This window comes from Salvia miltiorrhiza, chromosome 5 (genome assembly GCF_028751815.1).
Source record: "Salvia miltiorrhiza cultivar Shanhuang (shh) chromosome 5, IMPLAD_Smil_shh, whole genome shotgun sequence".
Lineage (NCBI taxonomy): Eukaryota > Viridiplantae > Streptophyta > Magnoliopsida > Lamiales > Lamiaceae > Salvia > Salvia miltiorrhiza.
In genome coordinates, this window is record NC_080391.1 from 14299301 (window position 1) to 14315346 (window position 16046).

The window sequence follows — 16046 nt, forward strand, 5'->3', positions numbered from 1 at the left end:
AGAGTGGGCTCGGATGCAATCGCAAATTCGTCCATAAATGGACAGAGAAGGTAAACCCAATACCTAATCATAAGAACAAATCTTCACAGCACACTTGCACCAGCCGGGAATCGAACCCGGGTCTGTACCGTGGCAGGGTACTATTCTACCACTAGACCACTGGTGCCTCTTGAAAGAGTATGCCTGCATAAAGTTTTATGTTGTTAGATGTTGATGCTAGTTCCATTTATTCAGTCTCGTTTAAGATTTATGATTGTCTCATTGTCAGTATTCACCGCACATATCACATGCCAACTCTTGCTTTAGCTTAATTTTTTTTTTTTTTTTTTTTTTTTTTTTTTTTTTTTTTTATAGTTTCAAGATATTGTAAATTACCATTTGATTGAGTAATGCATTTCTTACGATATTTCTTAGTTTTCTTCCACTTTAAACTGTTGGAAATAGGGAATAATGAGTTGATTCATAGACGTTCAACCACAAAAAAAGCGAAAAAAACAACACTAAATTAATTACAAGATCACTAACTTTATAACAATTTCCGTTGTGTTATTCTAGAACACAAAAATTTGGGTGCAACCGAGTGTATCGTACAACTGGATTGATGCGCACTCAAAATAATGTTATTTATAAGGTTCGAGCTAGGATACGAATTCGAATCAGGATGCGGGTCAGGGTCTAAGTGAGGATGCAATCCGATTGTACAGTATCCTCATTGTACTCAAGAGCATTTCAAGAAATATAGTAGCTATTATCAATATGACAATATAAGATCATTTTGTTGGTGTAACTGAAACGAAAGTCTAACGTTGTCAGAAATATCATTCATAAATCATGACCACACATTATTGAAGGTTTAGACAAATTTCTTTGTAGAAGCAAAAACCAAATGCAATTGGGTGATACATTGTACAACTAACACATAATAACATAGGAGTATCTTTTTGGTTTCTTACAACAATATAGCCGTAATTATTACTGAAGCAATGTAATGTAAGCATGTAATTATAAAGTCAAGGTGTACTCATTGTTAGTATTAAAAAGTGAACTCTTATATATATATTGGCAAGCTAGGTAGGCATTATTTCCTCTGCTTTAGTTGTATTCTTCTCAGAGTAGTAGTCGTGCCTGAAAATGAAAAATTTCACACATTGAGAGAGAAATTAGAAACATAGGAATTTTTAGGATATGCTTGAGAATTTTCATCAGGTAGATGATATATATATATCTTGTATTGAAAAAATTAATAGCACCTTTTTTTCAAAAGAAGAACTATGGATTTTTTTATGTAATCTACCTTTTTGTCACATTTTATTAGTTGGAGTATATTAAGGATTTTTTAATATCTGATTCAGATTTTTTTAACCTTAATTAGAGTTTATTAAACTTAAATTAGTGAAGTAATTATAATTAAAATTGATGCATGAAGTTGTACCCAGATATGGTAAAACTTGATAAAATGGTAAGCCTAAATAGTACTTACCGAGCCCTGCGGGCAAGTTGATATATTCCTGTAGCTGACATTCCCAAGCTCACACCGAATAGGTTCCAATTTTTCTGCAATTGCAATTAGAATACAGCCATCATTGTAAAACTGTGAACTAGTGCTTCAATTTCTGCACCATCTCAACTCAACTATCTTGTTCAATTTTGCTTCACTAAATCCTCAATGCACTAATTAACTCATCACCTCCTTTTATTTTTATATCGTTTCAGTTAGTTTTGATTAGCATCATGCGCAAAGGGCCGACCCTCATGTTAAACAAAATGGGCAAAGGCCAGAGGGCCCAAATTTTAGAAATAGTTATATGATTTTAAATTCTTTAAAGAAGATTCTTTGATATTAATACTGATGATTTATTTTTTAAATTGCAAGTGAATGTGTTTCAGTTTCAGTTTCACCTAAAAAGAATAAAGTTTTTGAGTTTGTTAAAAATTTGTATTACTGAATTTTCTAATATTTCTATTGCATATATAGAATTTTGTTATTTGATTTTGAATGAGTGTGTGTTTGAGACTCACCGGCGTAACTATGGTACTGTAGCGAGCCCACATGAGTCCAGAAGTAGCCAGAGCTGCGTACACAAAATCATTCAATGGTTACATTACCACTCAAAGAACACAACTGCAGCCACTACCTAATTAATCAATAGGCTAGAAGAAATGGAATGAAGATAAGAATGAAATGATAAATATTGGTTAATTTTTATGTTTGGTATGCATAAAGAATACATAATCAAATAATTATTTATTTATATAAAATTACCATTTAATATTATACTCCTATTTCTCAAAACAATTTTAGAGAGAGGAAAGTTTGAAGAAAAAAAATTCTATTGAAAATTTTATGGAGATAAAAATTTGGAAAGAGAAAATTTTCTCTTTTCAACTTTTTTTTTCAAAGTTTAAAGTTTGTTTCTCTATTTTTTTTTTATATTTTTCTCTCTCTAAAATTTTCTCATCATAAAATTATTTGATTAAATAAGATAACACATGAATCATTTAATTTGGTCAAATAATAAAATAATAAAAGTACATGAGAATTAGAAATGGCTAATACATGAAATGGTGATTCTCAATCATAAAATTATTATTATGCAACGGAATGACAATATCAGACTCAATTAATAATGTAACTTTGTTTTTCAAGAAAAGAAAATAATAACAATCTATTGATTCTCATTTTTTTTTATTTCAATTATATTTATATTAATTTACAGCAGTATTTCTTACCCATATAAATCTATTAATTAAATTTAATAAATAAAAAAGAAACAAAATATATGAATTTATAGTCTTAATAGATTAAGTATATTATATATATATATAGTTTTAACCATATACAGGTCATGACCTGATAGTTTACAATTTTCACGCCTCGAATTGATAAAAAAAAATCCGTAATTAAATTGAAAAAAACTCTTAAACAAAAATCATATATACGTGATGAGCTGCATTTTTAATTAGTAAGTCTTCGGAGCTGCAAAAAATTATAAATCCATATATACCTATTTGTTGAGGGTATGAGATGGTTTCATGTGGCTTAGTAAAATCAGCAACGTTTGCTATTGTTAAACCCCATTTGAACGTTGGAGCCCAGAAGTGAACTGCGCCGCCCACCATTGCAAAATTTTAAACAGAAAACACAACAATCGAAGAAATATAAATGTATAGAAATATGATAATTAATTAATCTGAGTGTGTGTGTGTGAGAGAGAGAGAGATGGGATAATACGTACTGGTTTTGGGGCCGGCGGGATGGTTCCACAAGGCATGAAGCTTGGAGGAGGCGGCCATTAAGGCTTCGTTGACTTGATCTATATATGACCAGTTGAAACTCAAACGCCAATACCTGCAACTGCAACCATATTTATCTTTATATATATCTAATTGAATGAATATATATGGCTTCTCTTCTTTCTGGTAATGCATCGCCTTGCTTTATATATATATATATTCAAAGTCAACGAAGCAGGAGTACAGTCTTTAGCAACTTCATTTAATTATGTTTTGTGTTCAGACTTTCACAAGTGTTAGGAAAATATCTTCAATTTTTATTCTTTTTCAAAACCTCCAAACTTTCAATAATTTTCAAAAAATGTTCTGCTATATTATAAAATTTGGGATGGAATAATGAATCATTACGTGGTCAGATTTCCACCTCACCCAATTAAACAACGTTGTTCCACTTAAAGATTCACTAAAGTTCGCTCATCATTCTTTCTCCGAATTTTATGTACTGGAACATTTTTTTGAAAATCATTGAAAGTTGGGAGTTTAATGGAATATGAAAGTTGGCGATACTTTTTGAAAAACACAAAATATGATAATCCTATTTTAATTAAGTCATTAGCTACTGAAAAAACGCTTATAGTCTGTGATATATTATGTATGAGTGCATTCACTCATACACAACAAAGACATACCTATATATGAAATATGTAACGATAACATAACTTATACATAACACATTTTTCTCGATTTTCCCGCCAAAACGGAGCAGTCTCTTAACCAATGTGTTTTAACTTATCTTTTGTCCATTGTGTAATCTTGCAAATATCCACAAATTTTTTTTAACACTTAAACGCCTGTATAACCACAATTTAGGCGGTAAACGAAATACCCGAATTATTTATTGAATATATTTTAAATTATTTATTTAAATTTAATATGAAACTTAAAATTAAAACTAAAGTCTATAATCGGGTATTATGGTACCCGAATACCCTATTAAGGGTATATTTTCGAAAAAAATTAAAATAGAGGCTATATTTTCGATTTTTTTTAAGAAAATCGGGTATTAGGGTACCCGAATACCCTATTAAGCCAAATCGGGTAATTCGGGTACCCTAATACCCGTTTACCCGAATTTTCAATTTGACTTTGAAAATTGCCATTTTGACCGGGTAATTTAGGGTACTCGATAACGCAACTCGGGTACCCGACTCAGGTATTAGGGTACCCGATTAAGAATTCGGGTTCGGGATCGGGATCGGGTATCTCTCCTCGGCCTTATTCGGGGTCGGGTACCCGATTTTTTCGGGTAGGGTACCCGATCCCAACCCGATTCCCAGCCCTAGACTTCCCAATGTTGTGTTTGTAAACTGAAAGGTAAGGGCTCATTGTTGTACCGTACCTATTTGAATTCTTAGATGGGATCTAACTGTGATGGTGAATGGATTTCATTAAAGTCAATTATTTTTTGACAGAGGGTCGTGATTAACATTTGTGATGTGAGAAGTGGAAACACTACTAGAAAAACGCTCATAGATAACGGATTTTATCCGTTATCTATGAGCAAAAAAAGCGTTGTGTATAGTGGTGTTATCTATTCTATACGTCATAGACAACGGTTTCAAAACCGTTATGTATAGTAGCATAGATAACGGTACGATGTATCATACATAACGGTTCCAATCCGTTATCTATAACGGTTATACATAACGGTTTTTCACCGTTATGTATTAACATTTTTCCGTTATGTATTAATTTTTTTTTTTTTTTTTTATCATAGTTAACAGTTTTTTGCACTTTTTATAACGGTTTTAACCGTTATCTTTGATAGAATACATAACGGTTTTTCACCGTTATGTATTAAGATTTTTCCGTTATGTATTAATTTTTTTTTTATTTTTTTTATCATAGTTAACAGTTTTTTGCACTTTTTATAACGGTTTTAACCGTTATCTTTGATAGAATACATAACGGTTTTTCACCGTTATGTATTAAGATTTTTCCGTTATGTATTAATTTTTTTTTTTTTTTTATCATAGTTAACAGTTTTTTGCACTTTTTATAACGGTTTTAACCGTTATCTTTGATAGAATACATAACGGTTTTTTGCACTTTTTATAACGATTTTTTGCACTTTTTATAATGATTTTTGCAGTTTTTATAACGATTTTAACCGTTATCTTTAATTAGAATACATAACGATTTTTTGCACCTTTTATAACAGTTTTTTGCACTTTATATAATTGTAGTATATTTTTAAATTTTGCAATTTTTATAAAACGACAAAATGATAAAATCAACGATAACAATATTATATATCATCCAAGAAATTCATACATTATTATACAAATGAACCAAATATCAAGTATACATCATCATTGCATATTCCGATTCAAAATTGAAAATACCAACAACCTTATAGCTAAAACAAAAATCTATCATACAATGTTTCTAGCACCAAGTCCTCAAGAACTAATTAATCAACCTGCTATGATTCTCTGGTTGTCTTTTGACCTCAAGCCATCCCAAGCTACCATAAATTCATTACGCATTCTTCTAGTTACCTCATGCTCAAAAGCATCGCCACAGGCGCTAAGTATGCTGTCAACCTGCACTCGGCACATGGCGAAAGTTGATGAGACTATAGTTGACAGTTGACAGTAGAGACAAGTTAGAAAAGTTGATCGAATATAAAGCAATTCTGTCTAACAATTCTCCCACCATATAAGCACTATATTCTTAATATCGCCCAATTTTTTACTAACTACATCACCAGGGGCAAGAATAGCGGCATCTTCTCCATCTTCTCCATGGAATTGATATAGTTTGCTTCTTCTTATTGAAGTAGTCCCATATGCATACCAGTATAAATTTCAGATGAACAAATCATGATTTTACCAACCATACATCCACACATAATGAAACACTTTATTATATAAACTAACCTTTTATGGACCTAAACCTTTTGAGTTGACAGACCTGAATACAAACTCAGTGAGTAAAAACCAAAATATCTCTAATTTATTAAAAACTCCAAGATATCAGCTTCAATACTAAAAACTCTCATATGGGTCTATTTATATTAAGCACGGTATTCAAGTACCACATAGTTTTGACTAATACATGAGAGTTCCAATATAAATGTCACCGGAAAAGGAAACATGGTCAATCAAGCCAATACAAGATGTCAATGCCAAATAAAATTCTAAATTGAACACATAAAAGTAAGCAATTGCACCATTGACCAAGTAATTTAATGTATATGTCTCTTCTTTCTTAATTATTTAATTATTGATCACACAATACGACAATCAATATCAATTCTACCTAATAGGGGAAACATGGAAAACAGAACAGAGATGTGTTTCATTTCATGGATTATACTAACTTAACAAGCATTTTAGCTTCAACATCCTATAACTAAGCAAAAAAATCTATAAAAGATACCTCTCGTGCATTACCTGATAGTATCGAACGACATGCTGATGCTGCAACCTCGAAAGAGTAGCTACTTCCCTGCAAACCATTCCATGTAAGTCCAAAGGAATTCAAGTCAAAATTAGACAACAAAAATGACAAAGATCAAAAGGATATAATGACAAGATGCTCCCGTAAACAATCCTGAATGAAAAAGAAAACAGGATTGCAATTTGGCATAAACATAAGGAATGTATAGCTCCTGGAGTCCAAAAACCCCTTCTACCTTGACAGATCTCCAGAACCATTTCATTTCAGCCAATTTGGTAATCAAATTTTCAGACCAAGAACTAGTAGTCTACTCAATCATCACTCATGAATGCAGAATCCATAAAAGAACAGCCATAAGAAACAAAGAAGAAGAAGAGCACCCAAGCATTACAGAGCTTCAGAAACTACTATATTGAATGAATTACAACAAAAAAAGAATTTAGACTTTAAATACATGTCTATCACTACTGACCTTAATATGCGGTCATTTACAGGCAGAATTTTATCCTTCAATCGAATCTTCTTCACGGCATAATGCCTACCATCTAGCTTATTCTTGCATAATACAACGTGGCCAAATCCACCGTGTCCTGCCAGAGTAAAAATAATTGCATAGTTGCACGGGGCATGAAAGTAGCATCAAGAAATCAACTCAGCGCAATCCAAAATTGAAGCTATCAAATGCAATTACCAGGTTACAAGAATAACAAGAAGATATTTATATTGTGATGTTCTGCTAATTAGCCGTTAGCCTGTCATGGAAGATCAGAGTTTTCCCTAAGACTGGAAAAGCTCAGGAATATCCTGATATAAGTGCTCCTTGCTGTCAATAATTATACTGTGAACACTGTAAAGTTTTGAAGATTATTAACTAGTTGTTCTACTTCTACAACAATGGTGTCTCAACATGAATTTCATCTCAATTTCCAAATTCTAGATAAATCAATACTAGCAAAACACATCAAACATAATGATGATCAACTAGCATACCAAAGTAGCAATTAATTTAGTTAAAAGAACAGTTTATTAAAGAAGGCTAAAAGTTATCTTTAGGTTAGTATTGTGACACATCAAGGCCAGACAAGGAGAAAATACTGAAATACAATAAGAACATAATAACAAATTAAATGAACAATTCATTAAATCCAAAATGAACAATTCATTAAATTCACAATCTAGGAATCAGAGATTAGAAACATTGAGAACTCAATTTCTTTCTTAGACACATAACCACTCATCCATGGATGTTTGCTCCTTCACACTCCAGTATACTACTTGCACACACAAACTGAGTGCAAATACAATCGAGGATAATTCGGAGAGAGAGAAAGAATACCGTTTGAGGCGGGCATAAGCGAGGGCACGGCGCTGCTGAACAGCGAGGAATCTAGAAGCTCCAATTAACTGGTAACAAAAGGAAGAAAAAAAAATATTGAATTACCCCAAACCATGGTCGCCTCTCCCTCTTCTCCGGTGGCGTCAGCCGCTGCCGGCTGCCACGGTCACCGCCATCATCGCGCCTCCCATCGTCTCTACCCCCGTATCTCCAGAACGTACTTACGCACACACATGAGCCCTAATTTTTTCCCCAAAATTTCAAATCCGCTGCCACCGCCGCCTCTAACTCCGGCGAGGCTGACAAGGCATAGCCGTCATCTTCGTGAAGCCAGCGACCAGCTGCCGCCGATAACATCCTCCTTTTCCTTGCTTCGCATCGATGTGCCCTAGCCTTCGGCGTTCCCTTGATGGAACCGCCTCATCCGCGTTGCACGCGAGTTCGACGGTGCCATCATCCTTGGCTGACCCGCAGAGGCATGGCGGACTTGGGGAAGGCCGAGAGAGAGAGTTAGGGTTTGGTGGTTTTGGGTGGCGCCGCTGGTTAGGGGGAGGACGAGAGAGAGAGTGACGTTTTGGGGGAATTAGACGAGAGAGAGAAAGAAAGGATTTGGGGGAATTATATTTTAATATAAAATAATATGGGTTTAAAAAAAATTTAAAAAAATTAATAAAAATAAATATGATTATACATAACACTTATATAACGTTTTTCTTAACGTCCAAAAAACCGTTATAAAAACATGCTCATAGATAACGGTCGGCTTAACGGTTTTGTAGTACCGTTATCTATGGGACTAATAGATAACGCACAAAGATAACGGATTAACTTAAACCGTTGTCTATGAGTATGGATAACACTACATAGATAACGGTTTTTTGTCAAACCGTTATCTATACCTAAAAGTGCGCTCATACATAACGGTTTTTTTAAAAAACCGTTATGTATTGAGTGTTATGTATGTGAAATTTTGTAGTAGTGAAAAGTGATGAGAGATTTTAAAGGTAGCGCCGATGAATTTTCTATTGGTGGAACTAGAGGTGTGAGTGGTGTGTCATGTGCCCGTTTTCAGGTGATTTATTATATGAGTGTATTTGTCCCCATAACTTTCCTCATTTTCAAATTACTATCAGTTTAAATTACAAAGAGCTTATAATGGTTTCTCTTTGTCTCATTTTGATGATATCTGATATGTTGAAACATTTTTACTTCCAAGTGGGGCGGTGAAAAAGAAGATAAGTTCTTTGCTAGAATAGGAAAAAATGTTGTGTCTGTTTATGAAACTGAAACCTTTGATCTTATTGACAAGAAATCTATGAAGGTAGAAAATGTTGTTGACTTTAGTTGGTCACCTACGGATTCCATTCTTGCGCTTTATGTGCCTGAGTTGGGTGGAGGAAATCAATACAATATTCTTATTTCAGTACATTTACATCTTAGTTATTTATACTTTATAATATATGATATTGTGTATCTCGAATAATATTGTGTTTTTATTATCTTAACAGGAATAACTGAAGCAGATGTCAAGATGCAGTTAACCAATACGTTGAATTATTTTTCGTCAACGAAGCTTCATAGAGTAGAATTGTTTGATCAATTGTGTAGTGTTATTATGTAAAGCTTTTTGTAGTAGTGACATAAATAATGTACTTTGATATTATTACTAAAGTAAATATTTTTATATAATCATGTTATATTTTACCTATAATTAAATTTATTACCCACGTCATCCACGTAATTTCCACTTCATCATTATATTATAATAAAAACCTATTACCCACAAATATGATATATATACCTACACATATAAATTGCCATCTATCAATATCAAATGTCACGTCACCATCTACGTAATTTCCAAATTAACATTATATTATGACAAAAACCTATTTAACTACACATAAAAATAAGTTATCAGTAATGAGTTATCAGTTAAGTCACTGGAACTTAACTGATGCACGTTAAGGCTTCAGTCGAGTTTGCTAAAACAGAGATGTTACAAGTCTTCCTGACTATCAGAGGATAGATCAGTCAGACTGATAACATACGCAGCGGAAATAATTTTGTTTCGTAATAGCATTTGTTGAGCACATTGTTAGTCTTAGGTTTCTCTTTACATTTAATCAGTATTCAGTTTATCAATTGAAAGAGCACAAGTAAGAATGTAAAACTGAAAGCTGTAAATAACACAGAGATTTTTACGTGGTTAGGAAAACACTTCCTACATCCACGGTCGGTTGATCAGACCAACAACTTTACTCCGCAAGTGCTTAGCCGGGTGCACTGCAAACCGAAACTGTGTGCTTAGCCTGGTGCACACCACCGAATCAACTGAAGATCCAATCTTCAGTACCAACACTTCACTCGCGCTGGATTTCTCACTCCTAGCACGAACCTGCACTAGGATCTCACGGAGTCAGAGTACCTTCCTGAACTCCTTTTCAACTCAAACACTCGATTCTATCTATCGAAGGGAGGTTTGAAATCTTGCCAACTAAACTTCAAAGAACAAGTTCTTTGGAGTTAGTTTTGACCTAAGCTTTGGGTAAACAAAGGTTTGCCTAAGGTCTAAGAGAATGTATGTAATCAGCAGTGACTGATTTTTAGCTTTGGTATTCTCTTCTTCGATTCAAGCTTTGGAGAGATTTAAGCTGTTGGCTGAGAAACAATTTTGGCAGAGTTTCAGCTTATGTTGTTGAATCGGTGAAGATTGAAGTGATCCTCGAACGCTATTTATAGGAGAGGTCTTGAATAGATCCGTTGGCGGAGAACGTCTTCAAGATTTCTTCCGTTGGAGAGCTTTTTGAATTTGGGCTGAGGCTTCAATCTTCGAGGTTCCTTGTTTGGTGAGAACGACTATGTTGAAGAGCAGGTGATGCGACGTCTCTGATAAAGTAGCCACCAAATATGAATGACCTTTGCAGAGAAATGAGGATCCTGAGATCTCTGCATTTAATGCGGCTGTACTTTTGGAGTACGTGGCTTCCTTTGAACGTTGGAGGTTCAGTCCGAGGAAGAATGTTTAACTGATACTTGATTTTAGCATCAGTCCGCTGAATCCACGTGGCACGCATTAAGTAATCAGTTCCGGACTGATTCTTCAACTGATACTTTAGTCGGTAACTTCAGTCTTCAGTCCTTCGTCCTTCAGTCTTCAGAACAGCAAACTATACTAGAAAAGAACTCTAACATTTGAGTTCGAACAGTTCTAGTCTATTACAATTAAGGCCTATGGATTTTGGTATCATCAAAACAAGGATTAGGATATTTTAATAAGTTCCCAACATAACCTGTACATACAATTAATCTCCTATTACTAATCCTAACTATTACAAACGAAGGTTACAAATACTAAGTGAATGTTTTTTGCATGGTTGCAGATATTGGAAGACATAATGGCACCTATATATACGAAAATTGAGGATTTGCATCCTTCTATCACAAATTCAATGATAAAAGTGAGATGTATTCGTCGCTATGGCATCAAGTATGAAATGGAACAATCATCTACTGAATGTGTTGTGCATGATCGTGAGGTATTATATTGTGTAACTTATGTATCATGTGATACATTAAAAATGCATAAGCCCTTGCAGATTTATTGCTTTTGATTTTAATATAGACAGATGTATTGTTAAAAAACGCATAAGGCCCTTCAAATCCAAAGTAATCATCATTCTAAAATTTAAACAGATGTTGTTCATCAAAATCTGATACAAACAAAATGTAGTGAAACATTTTCTGATGATAGTAGCTAATACTTATTGTTTGGTATGCAACAATTTATGTCGAGCAATTTGTAAATTAAATATAATTTTATACAGCTACAATTTTTAGTTAAAAATAGTTGCTCATTTGTGATATATATATCTATCGACTACATTTATATTTAGTTAAACTTTTATTTACTGCATATGTTATATCCCACTTATATTAAAAATGCATCAACCCCGACAGATTTATTGCTTTTGATTTTAATATAGACAAATGTAATGTTCAAAAATGCATAAGGCCCTGAATATCCAAAGTAATCAACATTCTAAAATATAGCAAATGTCAAAATCTGATACAAACAAAACGTACTGAAACATTTTGTGATGATAATAGCTAATACTTACTGTTTGTTGCGCAAAAATTTATGTCGAATAGTTTGTACATTAATTATACTACAATTTTATACAGCTACAATTTTTAGTTAAAATAGTTGCTCATTTGTGATATATATCTATCCACTGTATTTATATTTAGTTATACTTTTATTTACTGCATATGTTATATCCTACTTATTTTATGTAACATAACTGCTGCATGTTGCTTTATAGGGCACAAGGATTCATTTGACTATACCACGTGGACAATGTAGTGTATTTGGAAATATTATGCAAGAAGACGTCGTTGTGCAAATTAGGATTTTTTTTGTGCGAAACAACAACTTCGTTAGGAACAAAACAGTAAACAATCCTTATAGAATTGTGTTGTTCCCGAAAACACAGTTGTCAGCATGCTTTGACCTGAATTTTCTATTCAGAAATCTTTATTTAAGGATTTCAAAGAGATAAGTGCTATCGAAGATGCTAATGAGGAAGTGTTGTTTGGTAAATAATAATTTACATGTTATTTAACATGTTTATTTATGTAATTAAAACTATTTTTAAATATTAAGATTTATTTAAACTGTAGATGTTATTGGAGTGTTGTTGGGCAAGGGGTATATCAAAGATCAAAATAATGCGAAGCTCATAGAGCTTGTGCTTGAGGATGCTAGGTATGTTTAAAATACCTTATACTATTTATTTGATGTATATTTTTTTCTTAATTATTATGCTTACTTTATAGGTCAGAATCTTCTCTTTTGTTGTTGATTTGAAATATAAATTCTTTATTTATATATGTAGCCACAATAAAATCTATGCACTCTTTGGGGGGAATATGTTGACTCATTTAAAATGCAAGCAAGCAATGAACAGAAACAACTGCCAATCGTTATAAATACAATTCTACAGGCCAACACTTTACAAAGGTACAACTCTCTATATAGTAGATGTTTTATTAATTTTATATTTTAATAGTTTTATTAAATGCATGAATTTAATGTTTTTTTTGTAAGCGATGTGCGTGTATGCACAACTAAAAATGTTTCTAGGCTGTTTCTAAATTGTGATATGGATGAGACAAATAAATTCAGGGAGCTGTAAGACTTGCATCCGCACTAAAAACCATTTTCTGTACAATATTTATTTTGAGAGCAAAATTTATAATTTTAGTTTTATGTGATTCAGTGTTTGTAGAGATAAATCCTTCAAAAACACACTCTCACTGAATTTGGAAAGTGTTAAAGAAGATGCGATTGCTGATTAAACACGTGTGAAGGTTATTGACGACATTGTCACAAATGAGGTATATATTATTCTGATATAACTTCAGCTGGTTTAATATTTTCAATTTTTGTATGTAGTTTCACTTGATTTTACTAAAATTATGTAGAATGGAGAAGTCTGGATATTTTTCTTAAAACTACTCTTACTTTCACTTTTTCACAACTCCAATATTAATTATAATACATTTCCACCATTTTCAATACACTCAATAATTTTTTCTCTATTTTCAATACACTCAATAATATTTTTCTTAAAACGCGTGTCATTCCCTCCTAAGAAGTTTTTTCATGGGCCAGAGTATACATTGGAACACAAATTGCTTTTAGCAATATTTCAGCATCCCCACATTAAACGGGTCGTTGTCGACTCAGGTGCCCCATTAATTACATGACAAGACTGTTCTGAATTTGGAAAGCAAACTACTTCCTTTAATTAAATAATACAAGGAAAATAACAAAAAAATAAATCCATGAGTATAGTAAAAAATAAAATCCGTGAGTTGAGAGGAAAGAAAATCCACATTTTCCCGTCTTTTTGTACTAATAAATAAGGAGCACCCTCTTGTCATTGTGCATCCGTCCACATGGTGCGACCCGATCCACGCTGACATCTTGGCTAGATCCACTCGACTCGATTTGACTCGTTTTTTTTTTTCCATTCATTTTTTTAATATTTAACTCATATAAATGATACTAACAACAAATAAATTTTTAATTAAATATAAATTATACTTTGTATATAAATAATATTATATTACAAATGATAATTCTAATAACAAAAAATGATACTCCCTCCGTCCGTGAATTAAAGCCCCATTTACTGTTGGGCACGGAGACTAAGAAAGCTGAAAAAGGTGTTATAGGTAAAAGATAAGGGTAGTTGTTTACTTTTTGCTAATCTTTACTTAAGAGAATGCTTTTACTTTATTGACTTTAAGCTTTCCATTTAATTTTATGTTTCAATTTAAGTCTTAATTTTATGTTTCATTGATTAATTAATTTAAAGAAACAAAATTGGCTCCACGTGTGTTGCTGCCAAAATAAATTCATTAAAATTGAATAGGCATAGGCAAAAATTCAAAGAAACAAAAAGGATGGTACACGTGTGTTGCTGCCAAAATAAATTCATTAAAATAGGCATCATCCAAATTGGCTCCAAAACTTTGGAGCCAAAAGTACAAGGGCCCGCCATTTACACTATAAATCCATGAATATACCTCATTCAATTCCCACCCAATTTTCCTTAAATCCTACTGTATCTGGCAGAACAAAAAATGGCTATAGAAAGGCCAAAGTTACAAGATGATCAAAGAAACAAAGTTGCCCAGTGGCTGTTAGAGCATAGCAGTGAAGGCAAACTTCGCCATGGAGCAAAAAAAGAGGCGGCACTTCACTTCAAAGTAAACTTGAAGACCATTTGGAGGATTTGGAGCCAAGTCTCCAATCAAAGAGCATCCGGTGTACCTGTCCAGGTTAAATCAATTAGAAAAGGATGTATACACAAGGATAAGATGCTCATTGATGGTGAAAAAGTCAAAAAACTTTCAGTTTTAGAAAGAAGTACACTGAGATGCATGTCGACTCACCTAGGAGTGTCTAAATCTTTGCTTCATCAATGGGTGAAGGAGAAAAAACTGAAACCACATACAAATGCCATAAAACCCTTCCTTACCACACAAAACAAGCTATGTAGGCTGAGGTGGAGCCTTAAACAGCTGAGTGGGGTCAGTGAGGATGGTTTTATACCATTTCAAAGTATGTACAACACCATCCACATCGATGAAAAATGGTTCTATCTTACCAAAACCAATGATAGATACTACCTCCTGCCCGATGAGGAAGAACCACATAGGACATGCAAATCAAAAAGGCATATTGAAAAAATCATGTTTATGTGTGCTGCTGCGAGGCCGATCATTGATGAAGATGGCACAGTCATATTCGATGGAAAGTTAGGCATTTATCCTTTCATAACCACAGAGCCAGCACAAAGGAACTCGAAAAACAGAGTGAAAGGTACGCTGGAAGTTAAGGCAATTGCAGCAATCACTAAGCCCATCATTAGAGACTGCCTTATAAACAGGTAAGCATGCTCAATTTTTTTTTATTAAATGCTATCAGAATATTTGCAAATTCATCATATAGCCTTAATCTGGCAGATGGTTCCTGACTTCATGGCCAAGTGGCCGAAGACATCAAGCAAGCACATATATATCCAACAAGATAATGCCAAACCACACATTCAAGCAAATGATCCAGAGTTTCAAGCGGTTGCAAATACTAATGGATTTAAATTCCAATTAGTATGCCAGCCAGCTAATTCACCGGATACAAATGTCAACGACCTCGGGTTTTTCAGAGCTATTCAGAGCCTAAAAGATCAAAAACCAGCCAAGAATGTCGAGGAGTTACTAGAGAATGTGAAAGCTGCGTACGAGGAATACCCACCAGAGAAGCTCAACAATGTTTTCCTAACCTTACAAGGCTGCTATCAAGAGATAATCAAGTGTAAGGGTGGGAACAACTACAAGATTCCACATATGAATAAAGAAAGATTGTCCAGGCAGGGGATTTTACCACGATGTATTCAAGTTGAAGAATCACTTGTCAAGGAAAGTCTAGAGTTCCTAC

General features: G+C 33.4%; 3 protein-coding genes and 1 non-coding gene across 4 annotated transcripts; 1 reads left to right on the forward strand and 3 right to left on the reverse strand.

Annotated features, from left to right (window-relative positions):
- Positions 1-95: 95 nt before the first annotated feature.
- Positions 96-166, reverse strand: TRNAG-GCC (transfer RNA glycine (anticodon GCC)). Its single transcript has one exon. It is a non-coding gene; the product is annotated as a tRNA-Gly (tRNA).
- A 679-nt stretch (positions 167-845) lies between these two features.
- Positions 846-3473, reverse strand: LOC130986249 (mitochondrial pyruvate carrier 3-like). Its single transcript, XM_057909603.1, has 5 exons — positions 3237-3473; positions 3006-3104; positions 2020-2072; positions 1481-1554; positions 846-1125 (listed from the first exon to the last, which is right to left on the reverse strand). Exons 1-5 carry the CDS (start codon positions 3427-3429, stop codon positions 1068-1070), a joined length of 477 nt encoding a protein of 158 aa, XP_057765586.1. The 5' UTR covers positions 3430-3473; the 3' UTR covers positions 846-1067.
- A 2046-nt stretch (positions 3474-5519) lies between these two features.
- Positions 5520-8653, reverse strand: LOC130986250 (eIF-2-alpha kinase GCN2-like). The gene is made up of 4 exons (XM_057909605.1): positions 8036-8653; positions 7172-7289; positions 6693-6747; positions 5520-5840 (listed from the first exon to the last, which is right to left on the reverse strand). The coding sequence occupies exons 1-4, from the start codon at positions 8049-8051 to the stop codon at positions 5712-5714; spliced, it is 318 nt and encodes a 105-aa protein (XP_057765588.1). The 5' UTR covers positions 8052-8653; the 3' UTR covers positions 5520-5711.
- A 6036-nt stretch (positions 8654-14689) lies between these two features.
- LOC131025548 (uncharacterized) lies at positions 14690-15502 on the forward strand. The gene has a single exon (XM_057955342.1). It carries the CDS (start codon positions 14690-14692, stop codon positions 15500-15502), a length of 813 nt encoding a protein of 270 aa, XP_057811325.1.
- Positions 15503-16046: the final 544 nt, after the last annotated feature.